The 18,492-nt window shown below is 41.0% G+C and overlaps 2 protein-coding genes and 1 long non-coding RNA gene across 4 annotated transcripts; all 3 read left to right on the top strand.

The window, feature by feature from the left end:
- The first annotated feature begins 4,442 nt into the window (after positions 1–4,442).
- Positions 4,443–9,594, top strand: LOC121531881 (aspartate aminotransferase, mitochondrial). Its single transcript, XM_041837412.1, has 10 exons — positions 4,443–4,603; positions 5,643–5,799; positions 5,989–6,117; positions 6,211–6,270; positions 6,610–6,771; positions 6,897–7,001; positions 7,110–7,260; positions 7,376–7,541; positions 7,637–7,787; positions 7,937–9,594. The coding sequence occupies exons 1-10, from the start codon at positions 4,524–4,526 to the stop codon at positions 8,057–8,059; spliced, it is 1,284 nt and encodes a 427-aa protein (XP_041693346.1). The 5' UTR covers positions 4,443–4,523; the 3' UTR covers positions 8,060–9,594.
- Positions 9,595–11,381: 1,787 nt separating this feature from the next.
- On the top strand, positions 11,382–14,313 carry si:dkey-12e7.4 (uncharacterized protein LOC558132 homolog). 2 transcript variants are annotated; one of them, XM_041837414.2, is made up of 6 exons: positions 11,382–11,659; positions 12,637–12,688; positions 12,782–12,843; positions 13,073–13,231; positions 13,330–13,440; positions 13,615–14,313. In XM_041837414.2, the coding sequence occupies exons 1-6, from the start codon at positions 11,513–11,515 to the stop codon at positions 13,726–13,728; spliced, it is 645 nt and encodes a 214-aa protein (XP_041693348.1). In that variant the 5' UTR covers positions 11,382–11,512; the 3' UTR covers positions 13,729–14,313. The 2 variants fall into 2 exon arrangements, with proteins under 2 accessions (XP_041693348.1, XP_041693347.1); XM_041837413.2 differs by having other exon boundaries at positions 11,384–11,659; positions 12,782–12,969.
- Positions 14,314–16,292: 1,979 nt separating this feature from the next.
- On the top strand, positions 16,293–18,201 carry LOC121531340. Its single transcript, XR_005994127.1, has 3 exons — positions 16,293–16,561; positions 16,658–16,769; positions 16,914–18,201. It is a non-coding gene; the product is annotated as an uncharacterized LOC121531340 (long non-coding RNA).
- The last annotated feature ends 291 nt before the right edge of the window (positions 18,202–18,492 follow it).

Consider the following 18,492-nt stretch of genomic DNA (forward strand, 5'->3'; position numbering starts at 1 on the left):
GGCCATCCCAACACATATAAATGTAGGATCTTAATTTGATCACTCTTTTGTTGCTGAGAATTTTCCTTCAGCGTAGAAAATGCAGATGAGCTTCATGATTTACATAAATTCAATGAAAACCCACACTAGCACACGGTTATATTAACAGTATTGCACTTTTGATGTAGCCTACTTTTGGCCAGCTAATAGCCTAACCACAATCAAGAAACGTTATGGTCTAAACCCCTCAAACTCAACTCTGGGACTGATTTAGACCTGGGACACCAGGTGGGTACAATTAATTATCAGGTCGAACAGAAAACCAGCAGGCTCCGGACTTCCTAGGATAAGAGTTGAATACCCCTAGTCTAAACGTTCAAATCCTGTTGCAGCAGGATCGTTTTGCTGTGACAATATAGTTTAAATTAAGATCCTATATATGTAGCTGCTTGTGTGGTGAGATACAATATCTCAAATAATAATGGTGCCCAACAAAGGCAATAAGGAAATCCAATTATATAAAAGGAATAGCCTACCACTGGCAACACATTTAGTATATTCTCTCGACATAGATTATGTTTACGCATTAATTGTGGTATCAGGGCTTTTCCATGGCTATTCCTACTAAGATCCATTTCATTTTCCACACAGATCATAGATGACAATATTCAAATGGCTTCCATGTCCTAGGGGACCTACAAGCCTTTACAACAGACTTGCTGTTTCAATCAGTGAGGAGAAGCAGACTAATAAGGAAGCAGACAGGAGAGGAACTTGTGAGAGTGATGGTGAGCTAGAAATACAGGATGGGAGCAGAAAGGGCAAGGCTTCTCAGAGCTAGAGGTACAATTACTCTTGCTACACCAACCCTAACTCACACCTCACTTTTGCTATACACAGCAGAATGCACTTCCTGCCTGCAATTTGCATGCCTTCCTGCGTGCAAATTTAATCTGCAATGTCATCGCTCAGGCATAGAAAAAGCCCTCCAAACATCTCTCCCTTGAATTGAGGGAATCTCTACATTTATTGCATTTACAAACATTCACACACAACTATTTCACAGTTATAAACTATGCACTAATATTGCATCTAATATTCTTGAACATAAGGATTTTTTTTTGTAAAATGGAGTGAGAAAGCACTAAAAGAAACTGTGCAAAGACCAGAAATGGTAAGATATAGTAATAATTTGCATGCATTGGTAGAAAACGTATTCTTCAATGATAACACTTTTAGTGAATGCATCCAACAAATAAAGCATTCCAGGTAAGGCTGTGCTTGATTTCCATTGGGGTTGTGCTCTGTATAGCCTACTCAACCTTTGAACGTGAGATTAAATATATATATATATATATATATATATATATATTGTCATTTAGCAGACACTCTTATCCAGAGTGATTTACAGTTAGTGAGTGCATACATTTTTTTTTCTTCATAAATGACAATAAAGAGATGATTATCAACTTATTTAAGATGTCAACATTTAAAGTAATTACACTGGGTGGGCTGATAAATAATAAATACAATAGCATAAAATATATATATTTGACTGTAAAATCTTCAGCATAGACCTTGTTTTTAATAAAGTACTATGATGTTGTTTTGCCACCAAGTGGCCAATACTGTATATTACATGCTACTCCCAAACCTGCAGCGCACTCAGACTGAACTCTTCTTGGTGTAGCTGCTTCTGCAACGTGGTCTCAGAGCATTTCGTATTATTCTGTACGTAAATCCCAGGCACTCCTTTAGGAAAGGGAAGGGAAAGGGGATACCTTGTCAGTTGCACAACTGAATGCATTCAACAGAGCATTTCGTATTATTCTGCAAGTAAATCCGAGACACTCCATTTAGTATGATATGTTACATTTCGTATGGTATGTATTAATTTGTTGATATTCATCATATAATAATATATATAATATGCCATTTAGCAGACGCTTTTATCCAAAGTGACTTACAGTCATGTGTGCATAAATTTTTTCGGATGGGTGGTCCCAGGGATCGAACCCACTACCCTGGCGTTACAAGTGCCATGCTCTACCAATTGAGCTACAGAGGACCACCATCCATTTTGTATGATATGTTAGGAATTACAATTCCTACGATATGTATCCGAATTTCAATTCGTATCATATGTTATGAATTGCAATTCATACAATATGTTACGAATTTGCTCAAAGTACAATATGTTAGGAATGTACAAATTGTTGTGGCTAACGTTAGCTAAGTGGCTAGGTGGCTAACACTAATGCTAGCTAGCACTTAAACAGGGTTCTTCAATTCCGGTCCTGGAGGGCCGAGACACCTCTGTTTTTCATCCTCTCCTTCTAATCAGGGGCTAATTCAGACCTTGGACACCAGGTGAGTGCAATTAACTACCCGGTAGAAATAAAAAACAGAAGTGTTTCGGCCCTCCAGGACCGGAATTGAAGAACGACTAGGGGTTAGGGTTTAAGGTTAGGGTTAAGGTTAGGAGTTAGGTTAAAGGTTTAACGTTAGGGTTAACTAAAAGGGTTAAGGTTAGGGTAAGGGGAAGGATTGGCTAACATGCTAAGTAGTTGCAAAGTAGCTAAGGTTGTCCGTGATGAGATTCCAACATTAAATCTTTGGGTTGCTAGACATTCGCATTATACGCCCACACATCCACTCCGACCAACCACCGTCCTTTTGTTTTTGCATTAAGTAACCTTCTATAGCTAGGTTTCCATCCAAATGGCAACAGATTTTCATGCGAATATTCTAAAATCTGCATAAAAACATAATTTGCATTTTCCCACCAATAATAAATAAATAATATGCCATTTAGCAGACACTTTTATGCAAAGCGACTTACAGTCATGTGTGCATACATTTTTACGTATGGGTGGTCCCGGGGATCGAACCCACTACCCTGGCGTTACAAGCGCCGTGCTCTACCAATTGAGCTACAGAGGTCCACATCAGAGATGTGTTTCTATCAAATTGACTCTAGAGCGCACGTATAGCCTACATGATGAGCACAATTGGCCCAGCGTCGTCCGGGTTTGGCCGGTGTAGGCCGTCATTGTAAATAAGAATTTGTTCATAACTGACTTGCCTAGTTAAATAAAGGTAAAAGAAAAAAGAAAAAAGAAAACAAATGATGGACAAAGGAGTTCGATTATTTGTATTTTTCAAAAAGCAGCCAAGCATCGATTATCATGCCACCAGAATAAGACCCTCAATATTTATTGGAAAGGAGCGTCAAGCTAATCACCTTGCACTTTCACCAACCTGTGAAGTTCATCTGTAATTTATTTCATCTGTAGCCTAATGGTGCTTTCAACAACATTTAACATTTAAGTCATTTAGCAGACGCTCTTATCCAGAGCGACTTACAAATTGGTGCATTCAACTTAGGATAGCCAGTGGGACAACCACATCTTGATCACAGTAAGTACACTTCTTCAAACAAGCAGCTGTGAGCAAAGTCAGTGCAATCAGGGACAACTACATCTTGATCACAATAAGTACATTTCTTTAAACAAGTCAGTGCTAGCAGGTGAAATAAGTCAGGTGTTAGTTTAGACAAAAGACAGTGGTAGTAAAGGGTGGGTAGAATGATTACTATTATACTATTCCAGGTATTCCTTAAAGAGGTAGGGTTTCAAGTGTCTCCGGAAGGTGGTCAGTGACTCCGCTGTCCTGGCGTCGTGGGGGAGCTTGTTCCACCATTGGGGTGCCAGAGCAGCGAATAGCTTTGACTGGGCTGAGCGGGAACTGTGCTTCCGTAGAGGTAGGGGGGCTAGCAGGCCAGAGGTGGAACTGGGAACTCTGAAAAAAATGAGGTTGAATCATGACCTCAGTAATCTTCAGGTCAGAAAGCCGGCGCTCCAGAAAGAGGCATGAGTTCCCGCCATGGATTCCGAGTAAGATGACCTTTCAAAACACATTTTCCCAGTCAGAGCTATTTTTTATTATTCCCAGTTGTTTTGAATGCGCTGAAGTCGGAAGTCGGCAATTTCCCAGTTCCATGTTCCGATTTCCCAGTTGTTTTGAACATGGCATAATGCATGCTTTCCCAATGAGTCGTAGTCGGAGGACCCCACAACATGTCATCACATGACTCCAAGTTAACTTTAAAATGATGGTTATTATATCAATATCTGCGCATTAAACCATTTCCACCAACATTTCTCGCATAATTAATTTTACAGATACAAAAAGATCCCACATTATCTAGCATATTTTGTTTTGTCGACAGTTTACCGAAAGATGTTCTATTTCCATCAGGCCTGTCATTACATTTTTTATCCAACATTTACTTTACTCGCATAAAAAGGTTGGATGGAAACCTGGATTGTATTATTTAACCATACCAAACGTAACATACAATATATCATCCTCAATTGAATGTTCCGGATTTACGTTTACTATATTACGTCTAGTCTATGAGACCGTTCTGCGCTGCTGAGCATGTGGTGGTGTGCTGCTTTTGACAGCGACTTCAGCTAGCTAGTCCAGTGTGGGAGAACTCAGGAGACAGTTTCCCGTGCGTGTCGTCTCGAGTATCAGCAATGGCCCTGTTGAAATCTAGCAAGATCATTTCTACCGTCGGCGTTCACCCTCCATTGGGTGTCCTCTCTATTCGTGCCAGGTACATATTCTGCTCTTAGAGTACTGCTTTATTGTTGTTTTATTGACTAGTCAGCTAGCTAGCTAGGCTGACAACCATAAGATAGACAACTAGTGTAGAGCTGGCAAGCATACTAGTTCTAGCTAGCTAGCAGACGACCCATTGACTTTCCCCTCAAAGGGAGCAGGCTACTAGTTAGCCAACTCAAGACATATGAACAGCTAGCTAGTTTTCACAGCCATGTCCATGTAGTTACTATGTTAGTCCAAGCATCTAGCTAGTCAATGATGTAGCTAGATACCGGATTTCATTAGCCTTGTGAGGCTGGTTGGCATTTGCAACCTCAAACAAACCAAGGTTGTTCAGTGGCTGGCTAAACTTAAAGCTAACGTTGTCAAGGTAACTAGGAATGGATCCAGTGATGTGTTTTGGCAGGTAAGTTAACTGGTTAGCTGTCAATACTTCATATTCTTTCTTATGATTTATAGTAGTGCTGGCAAAAGAGCAAGAACTTGGAGTTGAAACCTGCCTTGTTAGCTTGCTACACACAAATATTTATATATGACTGTGCTAAAGTCACAAAACACTAGCGAGCTAGCTTGTATTCCATGTAGCTAGAAGCTAGTTGGCTGGCCATGCTAGCTAGTGATGTTCCCCCTCCACATGACTGGTCAAGCATGTTTCATTACTGTACTGCTGATGACGACTAGCTGCCCACTGAAAGATAGCTAGCTAGGCCCATGAAATTAAGTTTAATTGATGCAATAAATGATGTAGGCCTATGGACAGAAATATTGCAGGATTACTGAATGTCATCCTTGCAACATTAGTGGTTGGTTGTTGATGCACAAGCTATCCAGTATGAGTATTCTTGTGTGTGAAAGCACACAATCTCAAGTTGAGATTGTTAGGGGATTACCACCTAATTTGGATTGAATCCTGCTTAGTGCAAAGGTATCAGACAATTTAATTGGATGTAAATCGAGTTGATGCAACTCTGTGAAGTAGACAGTAAATATATTCTACTACGTGTCTCAATCTCCCTCCCTGACTGTTTCAGCTCATGGTGGTCCGAGGTGCAGATGGGTCCCCCTGACCCAATCCTGGGGGTGTCGGAGGCCTACAAGCGTGACACCAACCCCAAGAAGATGAACCTGGGTGTAGGAGCATACCGTGATGACCAGGGCAAGCCATATGTCCTCAGCTGTGTTCGCAAGGTGTGTTCAATCACTGCTTGATGTTTATGATAACTAATTTAATTATATCCATCATAACATGAGAAACTCCAGACTTTCACAAGAGACTAGAAGTTAAACAGACGTCAGCCTAGCTGTCTATAATCACCTTGACACTGAGAACAACTTTACTAAAAACCTTGGCTTGACTTTGACCCTGTGTATACTTAGGCTGAAGCTCAGATTGCTGCAAAGAAGCTGGACAAAGAATACCTGGCTATTGGCGGTCTGGGGGACTTTACCAAGGCATGCGCCAAGCTGGCTTTGGGAGACGACAATGAGGTTATCAAGAGTGGCAGGGTAAATCTTTCCCGGAACCTCAGACATCCTGATTCCACAGCACAGATTTAGAAGCCTTATTTTGACAGTTTGTTGTTTATTCCCTGTTCACAGAACATCACTGTCCAAACTATTTCTGGAACTGGGTCCTTGAGAATCGGAGCCAACTTCCTGGTAAGAGCCCTGTTCCTTTTGCCTTTTTACAGATGGGTAGTTCCATGGTAACATAGTGATGCTGAGACTCAGATTTTTCACTTTAAAATGTATGTTAAACAAAAAACAATGATTGCGAAGTTAAACTCTATGCACAATAACTACTTTTAACAATTTCCACAGAATATTGTACAAAAACACATTTACTTGAAGAACAGTGCAAATGCAAAATTTGGTAACAGAATGACGGTTTGTGCTGTTTGTGCTGTAATTCTGTTACCAAACTTTGCATCTGCACAAGCTTATTAATGAACGTCTATTATTTTCCCCACTCTCTTCGTTCCTGCACCCGTCCCTCAGTCCCGTTTCCATACAGGAGCCAGGGATGTGTATCTGCCCAAGCCCTCCTGGGGGAACCATACACCCATCTTCAGAGATGCTGGGATGCAACTGAAGGCATACACCTACTATGACCCAAAGACCTGTGGCTTTGACTTCCAGGGAGCTCTGAATGACATCTCTGTAAGACATGGCACAGAAGCCTAATCTCCCCATGTCAATGTGTAGAGAAAGTACAATAAACTGCTAGATAATTGTATGTCCATGTATTATAGATGGAATTTTTTGTATTGTTTCCTCTTATTCAGAAAATCCCTGAGAAGAGTGTCATCATGCTTCATGCCTGTGCCCACAACCCCACAGGAGTGGACCCTCGGCTAGAACAGTGGAAGGAGATTGCTGACCTGGTGAAGGTAAACACAGCTGAATATAAAGTTCTCAGTTGCCCTCTGACACCTCATTCGATCCACCAACCAGGCCAAAATATATAACAAGTTCTCTTATAATTTTCATTATTCCAGAAAAGGAACCTCCTGGTGTTCTTTGACATGGCCTACCAGGGCTTTGCCAGTGGTGATATTGACCGTGATGCCTGGGCTGTACGTTATTTTATTGAGCAAGGCCACAACATTGTGCTTTCTCAGTCGTTTGCTAAGAACATGGGTCTCTATGGTGAGTAATGATAATCACACTGGTCATGTTTGAGTATAATGTTGGGGGAAAAACCCAAATATTTTTTATTTAATCTAAGCAACATACCTTGTGTGGTGGTGTGCTATGTCCTCAGGTGAGCGTGTTGGGGGCTTCACTGTTGTGTGTAAGGATGCTGAGGAGGCCAAGCGTGTGGAGTCCCAGCTGAAGATCCTAATTCGGCCCATCTACTCCAACCCTCCCATGAATGGGGCACGCATCGCTGCCACCATCCTCAATACACCAGATCTGTACAAAGAGTGGTGAATAACAGCCATCCACAGTGTCATACTTCAATTGTCTCACAGCCAACCTAATAAATATGGGCCCAGTTGAGTCACGACTGTTCTCTCCCTAGGCTGAGGGAGGTGCATGGCATGGCCAACCGCATCATCACAATGAGGGAACTGTTGGTGGCCAACCTGAAGAAGGAGGGCTCCACTCGGAACTGGAAGCACGTCGTCGACCAGATTGGCATGTTCTGCTTCACAGGGCTGAAGCCTGAACAGGTAGAGTAACTGTCTCTACATGGTCTCATACTATAGTATGTGATTTCCATCAGGTCACCTACTTGTAAAGGAATCATCAGATGAAACATTGGCTATACTATAAGTATCAGATGAGAGTCATGAGTATAACTGTATTTCAACTTGTGCAGGTGGAGCGCCTTACGAAGGAGTTTTCCGTCTACATGACAAAGGATGGGCGTATCTCCATGGCTGGTGTCACCTCTGGCAACGTGGGTTATCTTGCACAAGGTATCCATGCAGTGACCAAGTGAGATGGTCGACCAGGAGTCACACCGTAGTCACCACCAGAGGACAGAGAGGGGCGTTAGCGTCAGACAAGAAAAATAAAAATCCTTATGTAAATTAACTCTCTCCTCAGCTTTCCTTTAGGGAAAGACTCAAAAGTAAGAAGATACCATGGTGTTATTTCTGTTGTCATTTTCTGTTGGCATTGTCTAGATACTGTATGTTGGACCATCTGTAACTAGGCTTTTAATTGAGTCCCCTGGAAACATTGTGGGTTCCCTGGAAAATAAATCAAGGAATTCTTGAATCTTTTTTGACCCCCCTCAGACATCAAAATATCTTATAGATCACACTTCCCAATGAAAGCACAAGTTTAGAATAATGTTGTCTATATTGCAGCAAGTCCTCTCACTTAGTTTGAACACACCTTGTCTCTATAAGAACTGTGCTCAACTGTTGGGTGTAACATGGAACACCAAAGTAATAAGGATTAAGAAAATTATTTCAGGTAATTGTATTGAAATATGTGTCTCTGAATTATTAATTATTAACTTACGAAGTATCTTTCAAAAAATATATCAGGTGCTGCAAAACTTGGTATCAACTTTGTCAGTGGAACCTGTCTAGGTGATGCTAGTGGAGTCATGGAACTTGTTTTATGAGGGATGATATGTGCTGCATGGAGTCACTGATTGTGATTATCAACTGGCCACAATGTGTGCTAAGGATGTTATTTTGCTGTTGTAATTTATTGTAACGGATGACCAGTCTACCAATCCACTACCACATCTCCCACTAATGCTGTACCATAGAATTGAATATAACTGTTTTATATCTATGGGCTGTATACTGTATGAACTGTTTTGACTCAATTTCAGGAGCATAAAGGGAGTTTTGCTGCTTGCACATTGCCTTGTAAACATGCCCCCTCATGTGCTTCACCATCATTGAAAGTCAAATGTAATGCACCTTAAGATGCCCTCTGACTTTGAGTGGTGTACATTTCTGATGGGCCATGGAAAGCAGAGTCCAGGCAACCTGTAACACGCACTTGCCCTCAAAGCCAAGCACTGGCTTGAAATTCAGACTTATGGTTTTTATAATATAATATAATATGCCATTTAGCAGACTTTTTACTTTGTGTTGTGAAAGATTAATGGTGGGTTCCACCTTGTAGATTATGGATTGCAGGGACCCAAACATTCTAAAGCATGTCAGAAGTTTTACCCTTTCAATCACCTGTTCTGTTGAGGTTGCAGAACTCTGGCACCCTGTGGTCCCAGGAGTTGGAACTCCTTTATTTTGGTGGAGGAGTCTGCTTGTTCCAATTAGACACAGTTTTTAACTACTGTAACGGTAATCTTTTTCTGCCCAACGTCACTATCTAGTTTGTTTCATACATAAATTAAACTGACGTTCTTTTGAATGGTACTCAATTCTCTGAAATAATCTGTTCATGATTTATGTGTACTGTAATCTGAGTTTCTCAGATTTGAGTCAGCTTCATTTCATTATGTCCGACCAGTGTTATTGTCACAAAAATAAAGATGGTTGCACAGTTTGTAAATGTCAGTTTCTTAATTTTGAGCAATGATTCAACTACAAAAAAATGTCAACTGTAGCGGGGAAAGGATAAGGTGCAAAAATTATGTTTTCATTAATGAAAGGCCTGTAGCCTACAACCTGCCGACATACGGATACTCTCTTCTTCAGCGCTTGCAGAACACTGGAAACGTCAGGTAGAAATACCTGGAGTAGGGTTGCAAAGGGAGAGTATTTTACTGGTAACTTTCAAAGTGACGCTTGGCATTCTGTCTAAAGAGTTCAATCTCAGTTTCATCAGACCAGAGAATCACCAAGTGGACTGTCATGTGCCTTTTACTGAGGAGTGGCTTCCGTCTGGCTTTTTTACAATAAAGGCCTGATTGGTGGAGTGCTGCTGCAGAGATGGTTGTCCTTCTGGAAGGTTCTCCCATCTCCACAGAGGAAGTCTGGAGCTCTGTCAGAGTGACCATCGGCTTCTTGGTCACCTCCCTGACCAAGGCCCTTCTCCCCCGATTGCTCAGTTTGGCCGGGCGGCCAGCTCAAGGAAGAGTCTTGGTGGTTCCAAACTTCTTCCATTTAAGAATGATGGAGGCTACTGTGTTCTTGGGACCTTCAATGCTGCAGAAATATTTTGGTACCTTTCCCCAGCTCTGCGCTCTACGGACAATTCCTTCGACCTCTTGGCTTGGTTTTTGCTCTGACATGCACTGTCAACTGTGGGACCTTATATAGACAGGTGTGTGCCTTTCCAAATCATGTCCAATCAATTTAATTTATGACAGGTGGACTCCAATCAAGTTGTGTAAACATCTCAAGGATGATCAATGGAAACAGGATGCACCTGGGCTTAATTTCGAGTCTCATAGCAAAGTGTCTGAATACTTATGTAAACAAGGTATTTCTTTATTATTTTTTATTTATTTTTTTTGCAAAAATTTCTATAAACCTGTTTTCACTTTGTCATTATGGGGTATTGTGTGTAGATTGATGAGGGGAAAAAATATTTAAATAAATTTTAGAATAAGGATGTAACCTAACAAAATGTGGAAAAAGTGAAGGGGTCTGAATACTTTCCAAATGCAGGAGGTTGGTGGCACGTTAATTGGGGAGGACAGGCTCATGGTAACGGGCTGGAGCAGAATTTGTGGAATGGTATCATTTTACATTTTAGTAGACGCTCTTATCCAGAGCAACTTACAGTTAGTGAGTGCATACATTATTTTACTTATTTGTTCATACTGGCCCCCCGTGGGAATCAAACCCACAACCCTGGCGTTGCAAACGCCATGCTCTACCAACTGAGGTACATCCCTGCAGGACATCCCCTACCCTGGACATCCCTGCCGGCCTCCCCTACCCTGGACGACGCTGGGCCAATTGTGCGCTGCCCCGGCTACGACAGAGCCTGGATTCAAACCAGGATCTCTAGTGGCACAGCCACAAATGCCTTAGACCACTGCGCCACTCGGGAAGTTATGAAATACATTTGCGCCGTTCCAGACATTATTATGAGCCTTCCTCCCCTTCCCCTCAGCAGCCTTCATATATATATATAGGGAGGGGAGGGGAAAACTGAAAGCTAGCTGTTATTGGCACACAGAGGTTTGGAACTCTCTTTCTTATTGGTCTATTAACTAATTTGATATCACCAGGCAGGCCAAAACTCCATCCCACCAAAACAGGCTGAAATTTCATGAGGTCTTTTCAAACAGCTCTAACACTAAAAGGGCATTATCATAATTTTGACAATTTCACTGTATTATTCGAACCTCATAGTGTGGAAATATATAAAACACAGGAAAATTACGTTTATGACAGCACTGGGCCTTTAAATCGTGTGACTAGGCTAAGCCACTGCAGTAAATCATGGTATGATTACTCACAGTAGATACGAAAAAATAGCACACAACAACTCGTAACTTCTCATAATAACCATGAATAGAGCTTTTAAAAATTGCCGAACGGTAATGGTGACAGGAGCCAGCCGAGGCCTCGGTCTGCAAGTAGTGGAAAGTCTGGTGGCAGGGAGCTCTGCTCCGGACAAAATTATTGCCACGGCCAGAAATCCGAGCGGGGCCCAGGTAAATAAACCCATGCGGAAATGTTATACATCTTGTGCTGTGTTTTGAGCGTAGCCTAGGCTGCAGTGTTCTTTTATAGGAGTTGGTGGACTTCATGTAAGGTCTGTCATATAAATAATTATGCATATTCTCAATATTTTATAACATTTTGATGTAGGCTAACGTTTGCTCATACTTTCTCAAACAGCAAATACCCATGTCTAACCAACCTGGACTCAGGGGTAGACTTAGCATAGTAAATGTAAATCTGGGACAAGTCAATTAATATGATATGTAACGGTTCACATGGGATGTTTGTGGATGTCAATCATCCATTTCGTATGATATGTTACGAATTACAATTCGTTGGCTAAATGGCTAACGTTAGCTGGCTGGAGGTTAGGGGTTAAAGGGTTAAGGTTAGGGGAAGGTTTAGCTAACATGCTACGTAGGTGTAAAGTAGCTAAAAAGTTGTAAGTAGTTGCTGCTGCATAGCTAAAATGGTCCATGATGAGATTCGAACACGCAACCATTGGGTTGCTAGACGTTCGCGTTACTTTAACCCTAACCTTAACCCCTAGCCTAGCTAATGTTAGCGGTTAAAGTTAGTGCTAGGAGTTAGGCTAGGGAAGGGTTAGCTAACATGCTAAGTAAGGTTAAAGGGTTAGCTAACATGGTCAGTAGTTGCAAAGTAGCTAAAAAGTAGTAAGTAGTTGCTAAAATGCAAAAGTGGTCCGCGATGAGATTCGAACATGCAACCCAATTGCTAGACGTTCATCTTATACACCAATCCATCCACCCGGACTAATAACCTTACTGTGTTTTTGCGTTAAGTAACCTTCTGTTTTATGTAACATATCATACTTATTTGAGTGTCCCGGATGTACTATGTTATGTCTAGTCTGAGACCAGGCTGGTCTAACCCATGTCACTGGTGCATGCATATCTGCACATCAGACTTGCAATGTAGTTGTGTGAAGTAATTCTCTGTTTTGCAGGAACTGCAGAAACTAGCTGAAAAACATCCAAATATCCATATAATAACGCTTGGTAAGAATAATTAAATCAATAACTTTTGTATGCATGATATAATGCTATAAAAAAAATCATATTGTTTTGTTCTTGACTTTGCCTCCTCTCCAGATGTTGTCAGTCAGGAGAGCATAGAGAAAGCTGCACAAGACGTTGACCTGCTTGTTCAGGAGGTGGGCCTCAATTGTCTAATCAACAATGCTGGAATCAATGTTGTCGCCAATTTTGAGACCGTCACGGCTGAGAAGATGTTGGAGAACTTCCACACCAACTCTGTTGCCCCCCTTATGATCACTAAGGTTTAATTTGTTAATTTTAATCTTTACATAAACAAAAATACAACATGATAGTCCACCTGCATGAGAGAAATAGAAATGTTCTCACAATCTGTATCTCTGCCAGGCTCTCCTACCCCTGTTGAAGAGGGCAGCTGTCAAAGGCACAAGGATGGGCATCCATAGAGCTGCAGTCATCAACATTGCTTCCTTGTTAGGGTCAGTCGAGCTCAACTGGGGTGACCGGGCCAACAACATCAAGTGGTATCCTTACAGAACATCCAAGGTATGTATATTGTTGGTCATTTGACAACCTGATAAATGTGGACAAGTGTCAAGCAGATATAACATAAGTGACATGGCTCTGACAACAAGTTTTGACAGAGTGCCCTGAACATGGTGACCCGATGCATGGCAGTGGATCTGGAGGCTGATGGCATCCTGTGTATGGGCCTCCACCCTGGCTGGGTACGCACTGACATGGGTGGACCAGAGGTAAGCCTCTATTCTCCTCTTCTCAGCAGAGACAACGTAATGCACACAGCATCACAATATCTGTCCCCACATCCGTACTTGTTTATTTTAGTAATAGCCCCATGAGAATAAATAGTAGTTTTTTAGGGAGACATTGATAATTAATACTCATTATAATTTCCCCTTTGCCTCCAGGCACCTTTGAGTCCAGAGGAGAGCATATTATCTGTGTTGTCAGTAATTGGTGGATTGACTGAAAAGGATCATGGGTCATTTCTACACTACACTGGGGAGCCACTACCCTGGTGATTGGAATATCACCATGGATGATTTTATAAAGTTGTTGCTTTGCACATGTTTATGCTTTGACTTTGCAAAGTTGAATGTACTACCTAAATAGCAGTTTTAAATGACAAATGCATCATGTAATGTTCTATATGACATGAAGTTTTATTTGCTGTAACACTGACACTATATGCCTAGCCTATATTATTTAAACGAGGCAAGTTAATTGTTCAGTAGGCCTATGTGCAACAGGTTGAAGTGGCGAGGAAGCAAATAATAATAATAATAATAATATAATATGCCATTTAGCAGACGCTTTTATCCAAAGCGACTTACAGTCATGCGTGCATACATTTTTGTGTATAATAGTGGACAGTTTTGTTTGTCTTTGAAGAAAGCCCTTCTTTCAGCTTTAGATCAGTATCTTCCCATGAGACTTCTTTGTAAACCTATAAGAGGATATTCAATTAAATTGTTTAATTGCTGAGCAGTGAGTGTTCTGGCACTTCCTTATGTTATTATGAGGAAATATCCCACTGTTACGTCTGAAAGGATGATGCATTTTACTGCTCTCTTTTCCAATTAAACGTTTGGTCTTATTACACAATAGTAATGGAGAGTATTTATTTGTGTCTTTAGAAAATATAGTAACATGCAGTATCCTGGAAAATAACATTTATCCCCTGTGTTATCCCCTATGACGCATAGTAGGAGTTTGTCTGATGTTAGCTGAAATAAAAGTTGTGCACAAAAATGTTGAGGAACAAGGAAGTGGGTGGATATTTTAAAAACCTTCTCTCTCTCTTCTCTCATGTTAGGAATGCTTTTGCTTTGCTCTAGTTATCTCAGAGAACTGCATGTCTCCGCACAAAACAAACACTATTAAGAGATTTTCAATTCAGAAGTCAATTATATATGATCACTCAAACATCCAAACACTGCTAGGTGACTGCTGAAACAATTCAACCCTGTTTTATTTGCATACTATCTAATTAATCTGGTGGCTATTTGGGTACTACATGTGATAAACCTCACCTAGCAGTTGCTTTGCAAATCGTGCTGGTGGAAAAATGAGCCGGAATGGAATTGCTTCAAATGTCAAGGCTGCTTTTGGAGGAAGTTAATAAGACAAGGCAGTCTTGGAACATCATTAAAAACTAATCAGACCTGTTTAACCAGGTGATGGATAGTCAGGTATTGTAATGATCAGTGAGTCAGTCTGCCAGAGAATGAATGTATGGTGATGTAAACACACAGATGACAGTGAATGGAGGAGAGGGACAGACGGATTGTGTCATAAGGTATTAATTATTATTTCACATTCTGTTTAGTCTTTATTATAATTGTACATCGCTCAGATTATGTTTGTCAGAGTGTGTCACTGTGTATTTCTATCTGGCAATTGTAAAGAATGATCAGAATACAGTGAATAAGGATTAAGGATATGGGTGACTTCATTGTTATACATTTGTCAATAATGTGTAATAACATGCTATTGGGGAGCTACTTGCTTTGAAATATATATTTAGTTTACTTCTCTAATAAATACTGAACCAAAATATAAATGCAACAACAATTTCAAAGATTTTACTGAGTTACAGTTCATATAAGGAAATCAGTCAATTGAAATACATTAGGCCCTAATCTATGGCGTTCCCAGGAGTGCAGCGGGTGGGCCTATGCCTTGGAGGGCATAGGCCCACCCACTTGGCAGCCAGGCCCACCCACTGGGGAGCCAGGCCCAGCCAATCAGAATGAGTTTTTCAGACAGACAGAAAGACTCCTCAGCACTGCCCCCACCCCCACTCAGACAATGCCGCAGGTGAAGAAGCCCGATGTGGAGGTCCTGGGCTGGCGTGGTTGCACGTGGTCTGCGTTTGTGAAGCCAGTTGGACATACTGCCACATTTTCTAAAATGACGTTGGAGGCAGCTTATGGAAGAGAAATGAACTTTACATTCTCTGGCAACAGCTCTGGTGGACATTCCTGCAGTCAGCATTTCAATTGCACACTCCCACGCTCATCTGTGGCATTGTGTTGTGTGACAAAACTGCACATTTTAAAGTGGCCTTTTATTGTCCCCAGCACAAGGTGCACATGTGTAATGATCATGCTGTTTAATCAGCTTCTTGATATGCCTCACCTGTCAGGTGGATGGATTATCTTGGTAAAGGAGAAATGCTCACTAACAGGGATGTAAACAAATTTGTGCAGAACATTTTTGATAAAACATGGGACCAACACTTTACATGTTGCGTTTATATTTTTGTTCAGTGTAATTTGCTTGTTATGACTGTTATGACAGAGTTGTTATACAGCAACACTAACTAAATAATGTTGTCTCGCTATAACAGGGTTCCCCAACTGGCGGCCTGTGGACCGAATTGTCTGAGCAAAAATAAATACATAATTGTTGGCCATAAAAGACTGTGAAATCAGCTCCAAGTTATTTTAATTTTGGAAGTCTGTTCCCAAGTATTCCCACGCATAATAGAGAGATACATGTGATCGTATACAAATTTAAGCAAGATTTGAAATTATTATGTTTTAGTGAAATATTATATCTGTTTGGGATTATTGCGGTCAAATTGCAGTCTACAAATGATTTGTAATTATGTTCCCTCACATCACCGTCAGGTTTGAGGTACATAACTGAGATAATTATTTGAATTTGTTTGGTGTTACATTGACTAGCTAATTAGATCAGATTACCAACATATTTCCCTCTTTTCCGCAGGTTAGAGACTTTGATAAATTCTCCAGGCATAGGATCCTGGGAGAGGTCAGAGTTCATCTGTGCGATATGGAAATCTCATATCCTCTTGATGTCCTCGAGGACCTATAGACACCACAGAAGGTGGGTGATACACTATCTGGATCTATAGGATAATAATTATATAAATCCTTTCTGTGTACTGTCTTGACTTTAGTAATATATTATTATAATTTCCAGGACCTGGTTGGAGAGGTGCTTCTCCTTCTGAAGTATCTCCACACCCTCCAGAGGCTAGAGGTTGGTCTGCTGAAAATCTGGGCACCGCCTCAGCCAAGTAAAAAAAATAAAGGTAAATGGCACTTTTCTTGTGCGATAAACTCATTATTGAGCTGAAGTTGCATACTGTTGCGTTGTAGATAAAGGTAGGATTGATTGGTGAGTGTTTAAAAAAGTTACCATTTTATTGTTCTAGTTCTGTTGACTCTGTTCACAGCACTGTATGCCAAGATCAGTGTCCTCTGCAACCAGTTCAAGCTGCGGCATCAGTAGTCCACTGTTAAGACCTGGTGGGAAGTGACCGTCTTCAACGAAGTCATGATGTTCACGCTGCCAGACCCACAGATCAGGGAGTGCTGCATTGTGGTCTCTGTGTACAAGATCCATGCAGCCAAGAAGTCATCCAAACGCCAGGTTGGCCTGGTCACCTTTGGAAAGGGAAAGAGCTGATGCGATAATTTCGTCAGCCAATAGCAAAGTGGCATCAGCTGTTAAGCTGAGGCTAGCCAGGCCAGTCCACCTACTTTGACTATGTTCTTGTGATGCACAGCATATTGGAAGTGTGTGGAGGACCGGGATTACAAGGGATTTTTCAAGCTATTTCTCACAACTGATATCACTTCTCTGTGAAATATAGACTATTATATTGAAATTCTGTGGATAAATCATAAATTCCAGCTGCTCACTTGGTATGAGCAGTGCCTGATCACCTGTGAATAATATAAGTATTATCAGTAGGCTACCTATTTAACGTTGCACTGCACCCCCCCTTTTAGGAACACTAGAGGGCACTTACACTCAGTAGTTCATTTCTTGAAGAAATCTATGGGCAAAGAGGTTGAGTAAAAACATTTGCATATTTATACAATCTCAGCTCTGAAGTCGGACTCCCACGAGCAGTTTAGGCACTTTCAAGGTACTTCCATTTCTTCTAGAAACCATCAACATACATATAGTACAAATAAACAGAATGTAATCAATTGTGCTGACAGTGGCGTCATGGCCATAGGGGGCACAAAGGCACATGCTCCCTCAGATTTGTCATGTTTTTTTATTTTATTTTAGATGTTAAATTAATTACTAAACTACATTTTCAGCCCACGTTTTATCATAATTATTTATAAAAAGATCTGTCATCTGTATTTTGCGGAGGGGGCACACTTACTGGACCAGGCAAAGAATAGCCCCCATCCCCCCCATTCTCCCTAGTAAGTTGTTCCTTCCAAGCTGCACGAGGCAAAGAGATGCTTAGGCAGGATGCTAGATAGTGCGTGCAGTATCGTCAGTGGAGGAGGAGACTCACTGGGCACAGACGTCAATTCAACATCTATTCCACGTTGATTCAATGTAATTTAATTGAAATGACGTTGAAACAACCAGTGTGTGCCCAGTGGAGAGAGAGTGTAGAGTGACACACACAGCATTTGATTTGATTTTAGCTGCCGGTGTTGGGCAGGAGTATGTTTGTAAATTAATTTGATCAAGCTATATAGCCTATTGATGCCTTCTTGATGAATAAATAAAACAAAACTGTTTTGTTTCTCTGTAATACTAGCCGCCTAGCAATTTTATGAAGTTGGCTTTAGCTAGCCAGCTAGAAAAGTTCCCAATCTCCCAACCTCATAACCAGCTACCAAGCTATTTCAGGCAATCAATCAAGTTAGAGTAGTTTGTCTAACTATCTTAGTTAAAAATATATAGAATTAGACATGTTTCACATGTTTGAAAAATGTAAAATTCTCAGGTGTTTGAAAAATGCAAAAACAGAAGAGAGTTCTCTGAGTTCAGACCGCAAC

This window comes from Coregonus clupeaformis, chromosome 19 (genome assembly GCF_020615455.1).
Source record: "Coregonus clupeaformis isolate EN_2021a chromosome 19, ASM2061545v1, whole genome shotgun sequence".
Taxonomy (NCBI): domain Eukaryota; kingdom Metazoa; phylum Chordata; class Actinopteri; order Salmoniformes; family Salmonidae; genus Coregonus; species Coregonus clupeaformis.